The sequence below is a fragment of the Palaemon carinicauda genome, chromosome 5 (genome assembly GCF_036898095.1).
Source record: "Palaemon carinicauda isolate YSFRI2023 chromosome 5, ASM3689809v2, whole genome shotgun sequence".
NCBI classification, from domain to species: Eukaryota; Metazoa; Arthropoda; class Malacostraca; order Decapoda; family Palaemonidae; genus Palaemon; species Palaemon carinicauda.
This window is the reverse complement of record NC_090729.1, coordinates 160,419,152-160,436,473: the sequence shown is the minus strand read 5'-3', so window position 1 is coordinate 160,436,473 and position 17,322 is coordinate 160,419,152. Positions and strand designations below refer to the sequence as shown.

The window sequence follows — 17,322 nt, the reverse complement described above, 5'->3', positions numbered from 1 at the left end:
TGGATGGTAGACGAAAACCTTCAGCGAGGCCAGAACCTTCTCATTCCCCCTCTGGATTTGATGCTCTTCACAGATCCATCAAAAGAAGGGTGGGGGCCTCACCTGCTGAGTCATACGATCTCCGGCCTTTGGTCAGAATCAGAAAGGTACCAGCACATAAATCTTCTAGAGATGAGAGCAGCCTACCTAGCTCTTCATCAGTTCCAACAGTTACTGGCAGGTGTTGATGAGCAACAACACCACAGTAGTGGCTTACGTAAACAAACAGGGCGGTACCTTTTCGCATCCTCTATACCATCTTGCAGTAAAGATCCTCAGATGGTCAGAAGAACATTTGGTGGCTTTATCAGCTCGTTTCATTTCCGGTAAGAGGAATTTGCTCGCTAACAGTCTGAGCAGACCGACTCAGATAGTAAGCTCCGAATGGTCTTTGAATCGTCAGATAGCCAACAAAGTCCTGATCTTGTGGGGTTCCCTGACTATATACTTGTTCCCAACATCTCTGAACAGCAATCTTCCGCTTTACTGTTCTCGAGTCCCGGACCCTCAGGCTTTAGGGCAAGATGTATTCCAACAACGGTAGATCAACATCGACGTGTATGCCTTTACCCCCGTTTTGTCTGATGAGAAGACTGCTGAACAAAACCAGAGCATCTAGAGATCTATTGATGACCCCTGTAGCTCCGCTATGACATCACGCAGGGTGGTTCCCAGACCTGCAACTTCCCTCCACGACCAGATCTACTCAAACAGCCATACGCGAACATCTTCCACAAGACCGTGCAGTCGCTTCGACTTCACGAGGGGAGTCTATCCAGCTCAGAAGGGCTTTTCACGACAAGTTGCGGAGCAAATGTCCGGACACTTGCGTAGGTCCTCAGCCTTGGTCTACCAGGCTAAGTGGGGAGTTCTGTGGTTGGTGTCGTGGAAGGAATATCTCTCCACTTGAGGCCACTATTCCAGTAATAGCGGAGTTTCTTGTATACCTGCGGGAGGAAAAGCTCCTTTCAGTATCTGTGGTGAAAGACTATCGCTCAGCCTTGAGCCTTGCCTTCAAGCTGAAAGGAGTCGACATTTCCTCTTCGTTGGAGCTTTCTTTACACATACGGAGTTATGAGATCAATTGCCCCCAGTTAGAGATCAGGCTTCCTCCTTGGAACGTGGTTCGCGTCTCCAGGTCCCTAAAAGAGCCTCCCTATGAACCATTACGCCATGCAACTGACCGAAATCTCACTTTGAAGACGGAGTTCCTACTCGCTTTAGCCTCGGCAAAGAGAGTAAGTGAACTTCATGGCCTCTCATAAGACAAAGCCCATTCTATGGGATGGCGGAAAGTGACGCTCAGCTTCGTCCCGGAGTTTATTGCTAAGACTCAAAATCCAGGGGTGCTGGACCTTAGATTCGTGCCCTTTCAGGTTCCAAGTTTTCGCTCTGTAACCGAAGACCCAGATCAGTTGTTACTTTGTCCAGTGAGAAGTTTGAGATACTATCTTCAACGCACTGCAGCAACACGGCCCAGACTAACATTGCTGTTACTTAGTTCAGGGGGAGTAAAGAGGAGGATCACAAAGAACAGTTTCCTCCTGGATTCGCCAAGTGATTGAAAGAGCCTTGGCTCCAGATCCTCCTCAGGCTCGTCGACCTAGAGCCCATGAAGTCAGGGGAATTGATATTTCCCTGGCGTTCAAATGCAACTTTTCCGTGTTGCAGGTCCTTCAAGCTGGTGTCTGGAAAAGATAAACCACATTCACAGTCCATTACCTCAAAGACGTGACTTACAGGAGGCTTGATACGTTTACTATTGGTCCTGTGGTAGCTTCTCAACAAGTGGTTTAAGATACCTCAAGCTCCTTAATGGACAAGTAGCAGTTGGTTGAGGGCATTGGTTACATGGGTTGAGACTGGGATGAATGAGAAGAATGTCTGGCTTTCCTTCCTTCATCTTCTCCTCTTGGGGTACAGCGCCATGGGTCCCTCTGCAAGCTGTCTTCAACCTCTGCAGGTAATTATCACTTCCCTTGTGTAGCCTAGTATAAGTCATAAAAATTTTATACTGTCCATTGCCTTTGCGAGGGAGCAATGGGATACGTCTTGATGTTTTACCTATTCAAAACTCAGACATTTCATACAAATAACAACCTCTATTTTACTAAGTTGCACAGGCCGTGAATATACTGTACTCACTTTGTATATTTCAGCGAGGTGTCAAGGTTTTCCCTAGATCACAGTCACACACTGTCCCAGGTAAAACCGGGTCACTGTTCATGCCAGGTCTAGGACTTCCACTCACCTAAGAGTGAGTCATCCACATAAATAATGGAAGGTTTGTTAGTATGGGAACAGTGACAAATTCGGAGATAATTTGTATTTTTCCCTAACTGATATAAACCTGAAGTTATTTATAAAAATTGGCTCATCATCACATGTCCCCCAGAGGACTTTCCTACAATAAACAATAAAAAGTGACGTCTCACCACTGTGAAAGTATATATAGAGGCTGCTGGGTACCCCCCAGCCACCCCATGCCTACCATCTAAGCGGTTAGGCAGGGTTTCCACCTCGCATTTAAAGTCTCATGGCTACCTCCAGCTGCCGCTGAAAGAATATCCACATAAATAACTCTAGGTTTGTGTTTGTTAGGGAAAAATACAAATTATCTCTGAATTTACCATTTTCCTTATGAAAGCAGTGGACCAAAACGATGCTTTCTAATTAACTTTATCAAATGAGGAGTATCAGCAAATACAAACATTTTGCTATCAGCAGAGGGGATTTTAGAAAAACTAATATGAATATGATTTTATTTTGATATTAGTTTATATTCTCTCTCTTCATATGGTAGTAGGTTAGCCAAGGCACCAGCCATTTATTGGATCCTACCGCTTGAATGACCAGATAGTACTATATTGCATCCTTCCCTAGTTATGTCTCATTTTTTTTTTTTGCCTACATATATTTCAAATAGTGTGGCCTATTCTCTAAAAATTCTCCTCTTTCTTCATACACCAGACAACACAAAGACAACCAAAAATTTCTTTCACACTTAACGGGTCAACTACTGCACTGTTATTATACAGTGGCTACTGTACTTTCCACGTGGTAATGGTAGGAAAGACTCTATAGTTATAGTTATGGTAAGCAACTTTTCTAGGCGAAGAACACTTCAAAATCAAACAACTGTTCTCTTTTCTTGGATAGTGACATAGCCTCTGTATCATGGTCTTCTACTGTCTTGGGTCAGAGTTCTCTTGCTTGAGGGTACACTCTGGCACACTATTCTGTTTCCTCATTTTCTTTCCTCACTTGGCTATTTTCCATGTTGGAGTCCTTGGGCTCATAGTATTCTTCTAAGGTTGTAGCTTAGCTAATAATAATAGTAATTATAGTGATGATGATGATATAATCAGAACTAAAATAATGTGTGAGTCAGCATGATGACCATTAGGTGAGATTCATTGAAATAAGTATAATTTTATTGATAAAATTTATTTCAATGCTTACTTTGTAGTCATTAATTTCTTTCCCTCCTTCCCTGTTTTAGTGACGTCAAGATATTTTTAGGGTAATAATCATACCTATGGTTAAGTTTCCCCTGTGGCACCATGCATTGAGAGAGAGAGAGAGAGAGAGAGAGAGAGAGAGAGAGAGAGAGAGAGAGTGTTCTTTACTTTTTCTTATAGAGTGATGTATGATCTTAATATAATAACTGAAAGGCAAGTACAATACCTGGTTTGAAATAGTGAATTTCATTATTAAAATTTTGTTTGTTCCATAACCGAAATACAAACCACGCTATTTACATTGGGTTTACTTTTCGGCGTAGCTGAAATGACGAGCCAATAGTTTTTAACGAGGGTTAACTACCCTGCGCTAGTTAGCGGGGTTAGGGGAAGGGGTAGCTTGCTACCCCTCCCCCCCCACACACCGGTGATTTGCTTCACTTCACTTTTGGCTCCGGCGATGAACAGACGTGTCTGTCCATCGTCCTCGTTGCCAGCCTTAATCTTTTTTTGCTTTTTCTTCCAGTTTGTGTGTGTGCGTTTGAAGTTGGCCTCACCCTTAGTTGTTCACCATGCGCAAGTGCCCTGGTATTGCCGGTTGCCCTTGCGGTACTTTCATGTCTGCGGTGGACACAGATCCTCACACCCTTTGCCCGCAGTGTCGAGGCCGACGGTGTGACAGAGAGAATACTTGTAGTGAGTGCAGGGAGTGGTCTGCCTCCCAGTGGGAGAGGTTTGGCCACCGGCGTAAGAAGAAGTCCAAGAGAGACTGTTCTCCTTCTGGGGTTGCCTTGAAGGAGAAAGGCTCTCGGGACTCTTCTTTCGCCGCCCAAACCTCCTCCGAAGCTCCCCCTCGTTCGGCTCCTTAGGAGAGACCGCCGAGTGGGAGCGCAGGCCCTAGTTCTGTTTCCCGATCTTGGGTTGAGGGAGAAGGCGTCGCCTCCCATAGCGGGGCGGCTCCCCCTCCTCCTCCGGGGGAGGTTGTTGCTAATGACTCCTTGTCTCATGATGATCTTTTTCAGATTTGGGCTTCCTTGGGGCTTAAGGGCCTGCCCTCCAGGGAAGCCCTGATTGACCTTATCCAGTTGGGGGCTGCTGTTAAGCAGTCGCCGGTGATAACAGAGGTAGATCCTCTGTCTATCGTCGACGTCGTGGTGGCAGAGGCTTCCGACGGGTTGGGTCAATCCTCTGCGGTTCCTGTTGTGGATGATGGTGCTGAAGGCTCTCCTCCCCGTTCCGTACATCCTTCGAAGGGGGAAGGGAGTCCCGCGGGCTCTTCTGCTGCCAAGCCTTCCTCTCGGGGGAGTGCCTTGACTGAGACTCCCCTTCGGAGGACTGATGGTCCTGACGATCTTCCTCGTGGCCACCTTCGCCGTAAGGCTCACCGTCCGCTGCGCAACAAGGGCCTCCCGTCTCCTCATAAGGGTGCTAAGAGGCGCCTTTTTGAATCTTCTCCTCCTTCCTCCGAGGGGGACTCTCCTCGCCGTAAGCAGCCTGCAGCTCCAGCTTCCTTAGACCTCTTTGGGATCGGTCTCCTACGCCTTCTAGACTTTCAGCTTCTGGTGCAGACATCCAGCAGCCTGACCTCGTCAGCCGACGGGCAACGGTCCCTTCGGGGCAAAGGGTTGCTTCCCACGGTGTGGGTTCTTCCCTTGTGCGTCAGGGTTCCTCTGCGCGCCCTCCTGCAGTGTTAGCGCACAGGCGCTCTCCTGCTCGTCAGCGTTCTCCTGATCGCCAGCGTTCTCCCGTTCGCCAACGCTCTTCTGATGATCGTCGCCCCTCTTCTCGCCAGCGCTCTTCTGAGGACATCGTTCATCCTGTTGTTCCTGTTGAGCGCCCAGTGCGCCATCGTTCACCTGAGCGCCCTAGATCTCCTGCCCGTCAGAGCGCACCTGCGCTCTCAGTTCCTGACTCGCCCCCTGTGCGCCCACGCTCGCCTGCGCTACCTAGAACTTCGGTTCAAGTTGTGACTAAGGACTCTTCTCCTCGCCCTCGTGATCCTGCTCGTCAGCCTGTTCCAGCGCAGCAACGCTCGCGGTCTCCTGCGTGTACTTCCAAAGTGCCTGTGCGCCCACACGCCTCCTGTTCCTGAGCCCGTTCGTGAGCCTTCGCCTTTGCACACCTCGCCGGCAGCGCCCTCACAGGATTCCACGCGGCGCCCTCCTGCTCGCCAGTGATCACCAGCACACCAGCAATCACAGACGCATCAACATTCGCCTGCTCATCAGCGATCTCCTGCGTGTCAACGGTCCCCAGCGCATCAGCGATCTCCAGACCGCCCACGTGACCTATCGCCTGACGCGCCATCGCCCCGAGGATCTGGAGAGACATGGGTCGCCTTCTGTCAGCTCGCCCACATGCGGTCGTTCGCCTACGTGGTCTACGCGCTATCGCTCGCCAACGCGCCACCATGCGCCAGCGCACCATCGCTCGCCTACGCGCCAGCGTTCACCAGCGCGCCACCGATCGCCTGCTCGCCATCGCTCTCTCACGCGCTACAGGTCTCCTGGTCAACATCGTCAGCGGTCATCGGAGCGATCTCATTCGCCCACGCGCCAGCGCGCTCCCTCGCCAACGCGCCAACTTGCTCACTCGCCAGCTCGCCCACGCACTCGTTCGCCTGTGTGCCCTCGCGCTCACTCGCCTGCGCGCCCGCTCGACCGCTCACCTGCGTGCGATCGCTCCCGCTCACCTGCGTGCGATCGCTCCCGCGTTCGTTTGTCTCCGCGCGATTGCGCGCCCGCGCCTCAACATCCTCTCGCGCGCGACTCTGTAGCTTCGCCTATGTACAAGCGTCAGAACGACCCCCGTTCGCGTCGGGTTTCGCAGCCCGCGACAGCAGCAGGGACGCGTGTCGCCAGACTGCACTCAGGATCGCCTCCGCCGAAGCGCAGGACTCTTGTGCAGGATAGGGAAGACACATCAAAGAGGTCAGTACAACTTTCTTCCCCCTTTCCTTTTCAGGCAGGTCCAGTGGTGTCCACTCCGAAGGATCGCCCAATCCCCTTTCCTCCAGCGGGAATTTCGGACTCTGTGTCTGTGTCTCGGCAGACTTGGTTTGGTCCTCTGATGCGGGCGTTAGTGAAGGCTATGAAGCCGGCACTCGCCGATCAAGGGCACAAGCCAACAACTGCCTCGCCCCCGCTGAAGAGAAGGAGAGGAGTGGACTTCGTGGTGACTTCTCCCAGGGAGAAGTTGGTTCCTAAGAGGTCTGTCAGGAAGGCTCCATCCCCTTCACAGGCGCTTTCTCCCTCTCCCGAGAACGAGGCTTTTCCGTCCTCGGGAGAATCCAGTGAGGTGATGGTCTCCCCCTCGGCACCAAGGGGGGAGTCGTCTCCTCGTGGAGGGGAATCGTCTTGCGCGGAGGGCGCCTTCCAAACCTCTTTGTTGGGGTCGTGTATCCCGCCCAGGAGGGAACCCAAGGACTCCAAGACAATTCCGAAGTCGTCTTCTAGGATTCGTCAGGAACCAGCTGCACCCCGGGAGAACGTTCACTCATCTCCCCAGGAAGAGATTCCGGGGACGGGAGACTTAGCTGCCAGCCCGCAAGGAAGAGACCAGCAGGAGTCTGAGCATGCCTTCTGGCAGGTCCTGAGCCTGATGAGGCAACTCAACGGGTTCATGGACCCCGTGATCGCCCCTTGAGAAGGCAAGGACACGGTCCTGGACCAGGTGTACGGTACTCAGAAGCCCCCCAAGGCGAGCGCGGCTCTGCCCTGGTCCCAAGGGTTGAAGAGTGCCAGAGCCAGGGCCAATGCTCAACTCGCGGCTCTCGCTTCCTCCAGTCGTTCCTCTACCGGGAACAAACTCCTCCCACCTCCTCGTCTCCAGCAGAGGAGGTATTTTGAGATCTTAGGGGAGTCTAGACTTGCTCTTCCTCTCCATCATTCCGTAGAAGAGCTTGCTAAGGGAGTTCCTCTCAAGAAGCTCTCCGCCCGGCAGGTGACGTTCTCAGCGTCGGAGATCCTGAGCCATGAGAAGGTCGCGAAGTGCGCCATGCAGGCCACTTCGTGGCTGGATATATGGCTAGGGTCTCTGGGCATCCTATTGCGCTCCGAGGATTTGTCTAAGGAGGCCAATAGGAGGGCCCTGGAGACCTTCCTACTCTCGGGCACATGCTCCATCGAGTTCCTGGCACATCAGGTTACCACCCTGTGGGCCAACTCTGTATTGAAGCGGCGTGATGCGGTGACCGAGAAGTTCCACCCGAAGGGCCCTGCCGTGGATGTCTGTAGGCTCAGGCATGCTTCCCTCCTTGGGGGGAATCTGTTAGAGCCTCAGGACATGGAACGAACAGCTGAGAGGTGGAGGAAGTCTAGCCAGGACTCCCTCATCCATAGGGCCCTTACAGCTCGGCCCTATAAGCCTCCAGCTCCACAGCAACAGCAGCAGCAGCCTCGCAAGACACCAAAGCAGGCACCGGCGCTAAGAAAGTGGTGTCTAAGCCCTAGCCCTTTCCAGCCAAGGACAAGAGGGGCGGTAAGTCCTCCAGGGGAGGCAAGACTCCCAGAGGGGGCGGCCGCGGCCGCAAACGCTAGGAGTGGCAGTCCACCTGTGGGGGGATGCCTTCGAAGTTGCGTGCACAGGTGGCAGCAACGGGGCCGATGCTTGGACAATTTCTGTGATCGGCCAAGGCTATCGCGTCCCATTCACAACATCTCAACCTCCTCTGACAGCGAATCCAGTGTCGTTGAGCTCCTATGCCATGGGATTGGTAAAGGGGCTAGCCCTTCGGGCAGAAGTCGAGACCATGCTCAAGAAGGATGCTCTCCAGGAGGTCGTCGACGGCTCCCCAGGCTTCTACAGTCGACTCTTTCTTGTAAAGAAGGCGTCTGGAGGCTGGAGACCTATCATCGACGTCTCGGCGCTGAACAAGTTTGTCAAGCAAACTCGGTTCAGCATGGAGACAGCGGACACGGTCAGACTTGCGGTGAGACCTCTAAACTTCATGTGCACACTGGATCTAAAGGACGCATACTTCCAGATCCCAATCCATCCGTCTTCCAGGAAGTACTTGAGATTCAGCCTAGACGGCAAGAGCTACCAGTTCAAGGTGCTGTGTTTCAGTCTCTCCACAGCACTTCAGGTGTTCACCAGAGTGTTCACACTGATTTCATCTTGGGCGCACAGGAACGGAATCCGTCTCCATCGTTATCTGGACGACTGGCTGATCCTAGCAGACTCGGAGTCGACCCTTCTTCGACACCGAGACAGGCTTCTGAGTCTTTGCCAGGATCTGGGGATCGTGGTAAATCTCGAGAAGTCCTCTCTGCAGCCGTCCCAACGACTAGTTTACCTAGGCATGTTGTTAGACACCAATCTCCACAAAGCCTTTCCATCAGACGACAGGATAGCAAGGCTGAGGAGGGTGGCGGAACCCTTCCTCAGGCGAGAAGAGCTTCCCGCCCAATCGTGGTTGCGTCTCTTAGGTCACCTGTCCTCCTTGGCTCGTCTGGTTCCAAACGGCCGCCTCAGGATGAGATCCCTGTAGTTGCGGCTCAAGTCCCGGTGGAATCAAGGATACGATTCCCCGGACGTACAGGTCCCGATTGGATCTTTGGAACAGGCGGACCTGCGGTGGTAGCTGGTCGACGAGAACCTGCGAAAGGGAGTGGATCTTCTCACCCCCCCCCTTGAATTGACACTGTTTTCGGACGCGTCAAAAGAAGGGTGGGGGGCGCACGTTCTGAACCAGAGGACCTCAGGCCTTTGGTCAGAATCAGAAAAGTACCTGCACATCAACCTGCTGGAAATGAAGGCCGTATTTCTGGGTCTTCAACAGTTCCAACGGACCCTGGCGGGTCACTCCGTGGTGGTGATGAGCGACAACACCACGGTAGTGGCTTATATCAACAAGCAGGGAGGTACCTTTTCGCAGCAGCTATCCCATCTTGCAATAGAGATTCTGAGGTGGACCGAAGTCCACTCGATAACACTATCAGCTCGCTTCATTCCTGGCAAGAGGAATGTGCTCGCCGACAGTCTGAGCAGGGCTTCGCAGATAGTGAGTACCGAGTGGTCTTTGGATCCTCAGATAGCCAACAAAGTCCTGACTTTGTGGGGTTCCCCGACCGTGGATCTGTTCGCGACACCGTTGAATTTCAAGCTGCCTCTGTACTGCTCCCCAGCCCCGGACCCCAAGGCACTCTGGCAAGATGCTTTCCAACAACGGTGGGACAACATCGACGTGTACGCCTTCCCACCGTTCTGTCTGATGAGAAGGATGCTCAACAAGACCAGACCATCGGTCAACTGTTCGATGACTCTGATAGCTCCGCTATGGCATCACGCGGAATGGTTCCCGGACCTTCTGCAGCTCCTGACGGAGCTCCCGAGAGAACTACCCCCACGACATGAGCTACTCAGACAACTACACTCCAACATCCCTCACAAGGCCGTGGCCTCGCTTTGGCTTCACGCCTGGAGACTGTTCAGCGTCTCCTCACGGAGAGAGGCTTTTCGCAACAGGTGTCGGAGAGAATGTCTTGGCACCTGCGAAAGTCCTCTGAGGGAGTCTACCAGGCGAAGTGGAGAGTCTTTTGTGGTTGGTGTCGTGGGAGGGGTATCTCTCCACTCGATGCCACTATTCCAGCAATAGTGGAGTTCCTCGTGTATCTGCGGGAGGAAATGCGCCGTTCTGTCTCAGCAGTGAAAGGCTATTGCTCAGCCTTAAGCTTGGCTTTTCGGCTGAAAGGCGTGGACATTTTTTCCTCGCTGGAACTCTCTCTACTCATACGTAGCTATGAGCTTACCTGCCCTCAGTCGGAAGTGAGACCTCCTCCTTGGAACGTGGTTCAGGTTCTCAGGGCTCTTAAGAGACCTCCCTTCGAACCATTACGCCAGGCCTCTGATCGCCATCTGTCTTGGAAGACAGCTTTCCTGCTCGCTTTGGCTTTCGGCCAAGCGAGTTAGTGAACTTCATGGTCTCTCGTACGACATTGCCCATTCAAGGGGATGGGGGGAGGTAACGTTCAGGTTCGTCCCTGAGTTTGTTGCCAAGACTCAGAATCCTGGAGTGCCGGATCCACGATTCGACTCTTTCAGGATCGCGAGTCTCCGTTCTGTAACAAGAGACCCAGACCAGCTGCTACTATGTCCAGTGAGGAGTCTGAGGTATTACTTAAAGAGAACAGCTGCAGTTCATCCTCAAGTGCGAGCATTGTTTGTTAGTACAGGCAGGACGAAGAGGAGGGTCACCAAGAATACCATCTCGGCTTGGATTCGAAGGGTTATCTATCACGCCTTGAATCCAGACCCTCCTCCGTCACGTCGCCCTAGGGCACATGACGTCAGGTCCCTGGCCTCAAGAGAAACTTCTCTGTGACGCAGGTGCTTCAAGCTGGGGTCTAGAAGCGTCAGACGAGCTTCACAGCCCACTACCTGCAGGACGTGACCCACAGGAGCCTCGATACGTTTTCTATCGGCCCTGTGGTGGCTGCACAACAGCTGGTCTAACCTCAGGCTCCTTTATGGACAAGTAGCAGTAGGTTGTGGGTGTTGTTACCCGGTTTTAGTCTGCGTGAATGAAAGAGTTTGTCTGACCCTTACTTCTTTCTTCATCCTCCCCTCTGTTGGGGAAGCAGCATCCTGGTCTTCGCATAGCTGACCTCGACCTCTTCAGGTAACCCATGCTTCCTTGTGCTCCTAGTATTAAGCTTAATACTGTCGCGTCCCCCATACCCTGACGAGGTGGTATTGGGAACCTCCTATCCTAGATTCCTATCTAAAGGTCTCAAGGTCAACTTCATAGGACGAGTCACGCTCTTTCCTCCACACACAACTTATGTAGGCCACTCGTTCCTAGCGAAGCAAGAAACTTGTGAGGTGCAGGGGCTCCCTTTCTCAAGTGCTACCCACTGGGAGGCGGAGCCCCCGGGCAAAGCCAAAGTCAGTAAGGCTGGGGACTTTCCACCCTTCCTAAGGGGTAAGTCACTCAATGTAAATAGCAAATTCGGAGATAATTTGTATTTCTCCTAACCATACAAACCTTAGCTATTTACACATATTTGCCCTCCAGCCCTGACCCCCAAGTCAAGTCCTACCTCTAAGTGAAGTGAAGCAAATCACTGGTGTGTGGGGGGGAGGGGTAGCAAGCTACCCCTTCCCCTACCCCCGCTAACTAGCGCGGGGGTAGTTAACCCTCGTTAAAACTATTGGCTCGTCATTTCAGCTACGCCGAAAAGTAAACCCAATGTAAATAGCTAAGGTTTGTATGGTTAGGAAAAATACAAATTATCTCCGAATTTGTCATTTTTCATCTACAGCCCTGGTGCTCTTTCTAATATGTAGATCAAAACCCTAGTAATCTCTAGGGGACATTCCTGCCCAAAATTTCTCACTTAAGTATGGATTTAAGCTACATTATAAGTAGTTTGTTTGTACAAAAACAAAATTTGATATATAAATCTACTTTTTCTATTACAATTCCACTACTTATAATGGAGCTCGCTCCACATGACTTCTCTTCCCACAAGCAAATTGTCCAGACCACAGAAAATGGAATTATCTCATTCAAAGAGTCACATACTGTTTATTGCCTTTTATTAGGTTGTAGGTTTTCCAGGGCACCAGCCACCCATTGAGATACCATTGCTAGAGAATTATGGGCTCCTTTGACTGGCCAGACAGTACTACATTGAACCCTTTTCTCTAGTTATGGTCAATATTTCCTTTCCTTTCACATACACTGAATAGTCAGGCTTATTCTTTACATATTCTCCTCTGGCTTCATACACCTGACAACACTGATATTACCAAGTAATTTTTCTTCTCTCAAGGGGGTTAACTACTTCACTGTAGTTGTTCAGTGGCCACTTTCCTCTTGTTAAGGATAGAAGAGACTCTTTATCTATGGTAAGCAGCTCTTCTAGGAGAAGGACACTCGGAAATTGAACCATTACTTTCTAGTCTTGGGTAGTGCCATAATCTCTGTACCATGATCTTCCACTGTCTTGTATTAGAGTTTTCTTGCTTAAGGGTACACTCGAGCACACTATTCTATCTTATTCCTCTTCCTCTCATTTTGTTAAAGTTTTATAGTTTATTTAGTGTTCTTGAAATACTTTATTTTTTCCTTGTTTCCTTTCCTTGCTGGGCTATTTTCCCTGTGGGAGGCCCTGGGCTTATAGCATCCAGCTTTTTTAAGTAGGGTTGTAGCTTAGTAAGTGATAATGATGATAATGTTGTTTGTGTAAAAATTACTGATGTATCTGGGTTTTCTCATCCCTTAAAACTGGCTATGATATTATAAGTGATGGGATTTAGAAAAATGGATTTTGTTAAAAAAGAAATTAGATATTACTATGAAATATTAAATAAGTTATGCACATAGTTAATATTACTAACAGTTGGTCTGGTTCATGTACCTTAAAGGTTTATGAAATATGTGGTCTATTAATGCAATATTGTAAAATTTTAAAAGAACATTTGAATTTTTTAAATTTTTTTCTTATTTATCAAATATTTGATTATTTAATTTACAGTTTCAAAACTTCAGAATCAGCTGGAAAAGAGTGAAGCAAGAAATCTTGCTCTCAGCTCAGAAATAGCTTCTTGGAAAACAGAGTTTGAGATTCAAGAAAAAAAGAGTCTTGGTCTCCAAGAACAGTTAAAAGGCACGGTAACTCGGCAGGAACACCAACTGGCAGTGGATGAATGTCAAAGGTATCTCTTTTATTTGTCTGAGTTATCTGATTCCTCAGTTGTATCGTTATGTATATATATATATTTTGAAAAAGTAAGGTTTACCAGAGGAATATCTTCAATTTTCAGGTGTAAGAGCTTTGCTGGATAAATGCTGTTTGTTGTTTATTCATTGGTGCTCATAATGACACAGTTTTACTCGACGAATGAGTCTCATTTATAGATTATTATCCCCGGTCTTATATGTTTCTTGTTGAAGATAATAGATGGCTAGGATAAAGAGACCAAAGGGTACAAATAAGATATAAAATGCATAAAGCTGTTTAGCTTGTTCATGTAGAAACATTGTAAAGGGCTTTAGAACAATTATAATCAAAGCTAAGCTCAGTGATTATGTTAGAAATTGTTTGCATGTTGAATATTTCTTAGACTGAAGTCACTATATGTATCTGTAAATTTGATTTATTCTCTTCAAATTTGCATTATACTACTCATAATTATTCATTCATTCAAGAGGGAGACACACCACCACAAATTACCATTTCCCTCATTTATATTAGAAAAGTGTAAAGAAGGACTTTTTCACCGGCCGTGACAGGTCGACCCAGAAAAGGGATTTTGACGAAGGAAAAATCTATTTCTGGGCGAGAGACCTGTGCCGCCCAGTGAAATGCTCCTTTTGCATCATTTCTAAGGTATATATCTGCTATGAATTACCAGAGAAAAAAGTTGCATAGGAATGCCAGGATTGAACCCAGCTCGCTCACCTATATAAGGTGTCGGTATAATACTGGGGCGTGATCCACATTACTGGAAAAAGCACAAATGCCCGGCACTGAAAAAAGCTGTCAAAACAAACTATGGTACTTAACATTGGTAAAGGTGAAGTAGCAGCGTCAGTCATGATGAATTAACGACAAACACGAGAAAAACACCGAAAGCACAAACAATACGACTATGCGTCCAAAACAGAAGGATGACCTAGAGGGCGCTCGTGTTAGGTGACGGTGGCGTGGTCCAAGTGTGGTTTCTAGGGCCTTTGTTACGGCCCTTCCCTTTGATGAAGGAATTATCTAAATGGAAGACAGCATGTGAATAGTGGTTTTCACACGCCCCTGATGTATACACGACACCCAAAAGGTGCTCGCGCGAGGGTAGTAACCTCTGCATTCCATGCTTTTATCTGTCTCTGGTATATTTGGAAGATTTATATCAGAAAAGTGTAAAGAAGGACTCTTTTCACCGGTCGTCACAGGTCGACCCAGAAATAAGAGTGCACCTTAAGGGTGCATCTCAGGTGTAAAACAAAACCAAAACTAAAGTAGGAACAATAAGTAAGGCAGGTAGAAGGAAGAAGGATAGAGCAAGACCTGATTATGAATCATTACTTTCAGGAGGAACCACATTCCCTGCTGCCACTGTAGCAGATTTTAGGGCTTCCAAAGGTTTTAAGTAGTGGCGTTTAAAAACTGTTGGAGACTTCCAGCCTGTATATTTCGTAAGTTCATCAAAGTTCATGTGGTGAAAGTAATTAATAGATGTAGCTACGGCTCGTATATCATGAACGTGAGGGAATGATTCAGGGTTAGCCTGTTTAATGAAATACAGAATCTGCTGTCTGATTCCTTTCAGGGTGATGGTTCCTCCATTTACTCTAATAAATAAGGGCCCTGAGGAAATAATGGAAGTTCTATTTAAATAGGCTTTCAGAGTGTTTACTGGACATAAAGATGGATTCTGAGGAAGTGGAACAATCTTCCAGGGGGACCATCTGTTCTGGGGATCCTCATTTTTCGCTAAGAATCTTTTGTCAGGAGAAAGTAGGACTTCCCCTGACGAGAGAAATTCAATATGACCTGGATCTCTAGTCAAGGCTGAAAGTTCTGAAATTCTGGCGCCAGAAGCTAGGCTCATTAGGAATAAAGTTTTCCTTAATAATGGAATGTAATTACAAGACTCGTTAAGAGTATCAGAAGCCAACTTAAGGACATCATTCAGAAACCAGGAAACTGAGCTAGGGCGAGTTGATGGTTTCAATCTGGCGCAGGCTCTCGGGATTGATGAGAAGTATGAATCTGTAAGGTCAATATTAAAACCAATATGGAAAATCTTTTTCAAGGCTGATTTAATTGTAGTAATAGTACTGGCCGCTAGACCTGATTCAAATAGAATTCTAAAGAAGGTTACTGTCAGATTCATAGTCATCATCTCAACCTTTGAGTCCCTTAAAAACTTTGCAAGTTTCTTAACAGCCGAATCATACTGTCGAAGGGTGGATTCCCTTTTTTCCGATTCTAAAAACAGGGTATTTTGAGGATCAATATCTGCACCTCTCTGAGCTGCAAATTTCATGAAGTCCATAAAGTCAGGGCACTCTGAATTTTTGAGGAAGCTAACACATTGCGAGTTTGTACTACTTGTGTTAGTATTGGATTGGGTATCTGTCGAGGGTGGAGACCCAGTTCCACCAGCAGGGGAAACCAGTTGCTCTTGGTCCATTTGGGGGGCTACTAGAGCAACCCGGCCCTTGAAAGTTCTGAGTTTGTCTAGCACTTTCATCAACAGATTTATTGGTGGGAATAAATGAATTCTCTCCCAAGTGTTCCAGTCCAATGACATTGCGTCTGTGGCGTAAGCCCGAGGGTTCAGGTTGGGGGCTACGTAGCACTCTAGTTTGTGGTTGGACTTTGTTGCAAACAGGTCCATCTGGAGACCCTGGACCTGAGACAGGATCCATTAGAATGATTTCCGGTCCAGTGACCACTCCAACTCCAGCGGAGTCGTCCTCGAAAGTGAGTCCGCCACTACATTTCGTACTCCCGCCAGTTGGACTGCTGACAGATGCCACTGATTTGATGCTGCCATGGAAAATATTGCTAACATCACATGGTTGATGTGACTCAACTTGGAACCCCCTCTGTTTATGCAGTGGACTATGACTTCGCTGTCTAGAACCAATCTGATATGTTGGTTCCTGGCTGGAGCCAGTCGTTTTAGGGTTAGGAATACCGCCATGGCCTCTAAGACATTGATATGGAGTTGGCGGAATACTGTCGACCATAGTCCTTGGACTTTCCTGTACTGGGAGTATCCCCCCCAGCCTGTTAAGGAGGCGTCTGTGTGAATGACCAGTTTTGGAGGTGGTTATTGTAAAGGAATGGATTTTGCCAGATTTTTTACCTTTGACCATGGTTGAAGTCTTTTCCTCAGGATTGGTGGAAGTCGAGTTCTTTTGTCTCGATATTTCTCGTTTGCCCTGGAGCGCCATACTCTGTTGATATCTTTCAGTCTGGCCTTCAGTACTATATATGTTACTGAGGCAAACTGGAGGGCACCCAGGATTCTCTCTTTATTTCTCCTGGACGTCAATTTGTCCTTGAGAAAACGTCTTGTGTTCTTTGCAATTTCTGTCCTCTTAGCTGTTGGGAGACGTAGCGTGTGGGAACGCAGATCCCATTGTAATCCCAGCCATTGAAACTTGGTCTTTGGGACTAGGCGAGATTTCTCGAAGTTGATCTGGAACCCCAACTGTTGTAGGAATTTTATCACTTTGTTTGTTGCCGTGAGGCAGTTCTCGACGCTGTTTGACCAAATGAGCCAGTCGTCTAGGTAAGCTACTTTTTTAATTCCTTTTGTTCGTTATTCTTGGATTACCATCTCTCCCAGTTTGGAGAATATCCTGGGTGCTATGTTGAGTCTGAATGGCATTACTTTGAATGCATAAGCTTGGTTGCCTAGTTTGAAGCCTAGAAACGGACGAAAATGCCTTGCTATCGGAATGTGATAGTAAGCATCTGTAAGATCTATAGAGGTGGTGACGTCCCCACGGGGAAGTAAGGTCCGCACCTGAGAGACGGTTAGCGTGTGGAACTTGTCGCATCGAATGTAAGAATGTAAGAATTCAGATGAGACAGGTCCAGGATTACTCTTCGCTTGTCTGAGTCTTTCTTTGGCACGCTGAACAAGTGACCTTGAAATTTCAAGTGTTTTACCTCTTTGATTGTATTCTTTTGTAATAGATCGTTTGCATATAAGACTAGCTCCTCCATTGGAAATTGATGGAAACTGGTTGGTGGAGGGGGCCCTTCTATCCAACTCCACCTCAGACCTTTGGAAATTATGCTGAAAGCCCAATTGCTGAACGTCCAACGGTTTCGAAAGGTGTAGAGTCTTCCTCCTA

At 48.4% G+C, this 17,322-nt stretch overlaps 1 protein-coding gene across 1 annotated transcript in view; it reads left to right on the top strand.

Moving 5' to 3' along the window:
* Positions 1-17,322, top strand: part of LOC137641239 (centrosomal protein of 89 kDa-like) — a 105,287-nt gene that overhangs the window by 2,955 nt on the left and 85,010 nt on the right. Inside the window, exon 2 of the mRNA XM_068373672.1 lies at positions 12,983-13,163. Coding sequence (XP_068229773.1) covers positions 12,983-13,163 — 181 coding nt within the window. The remainder of the gene's footprint in view (positions 1-12,982; positions 13,164-17,322) is intronic.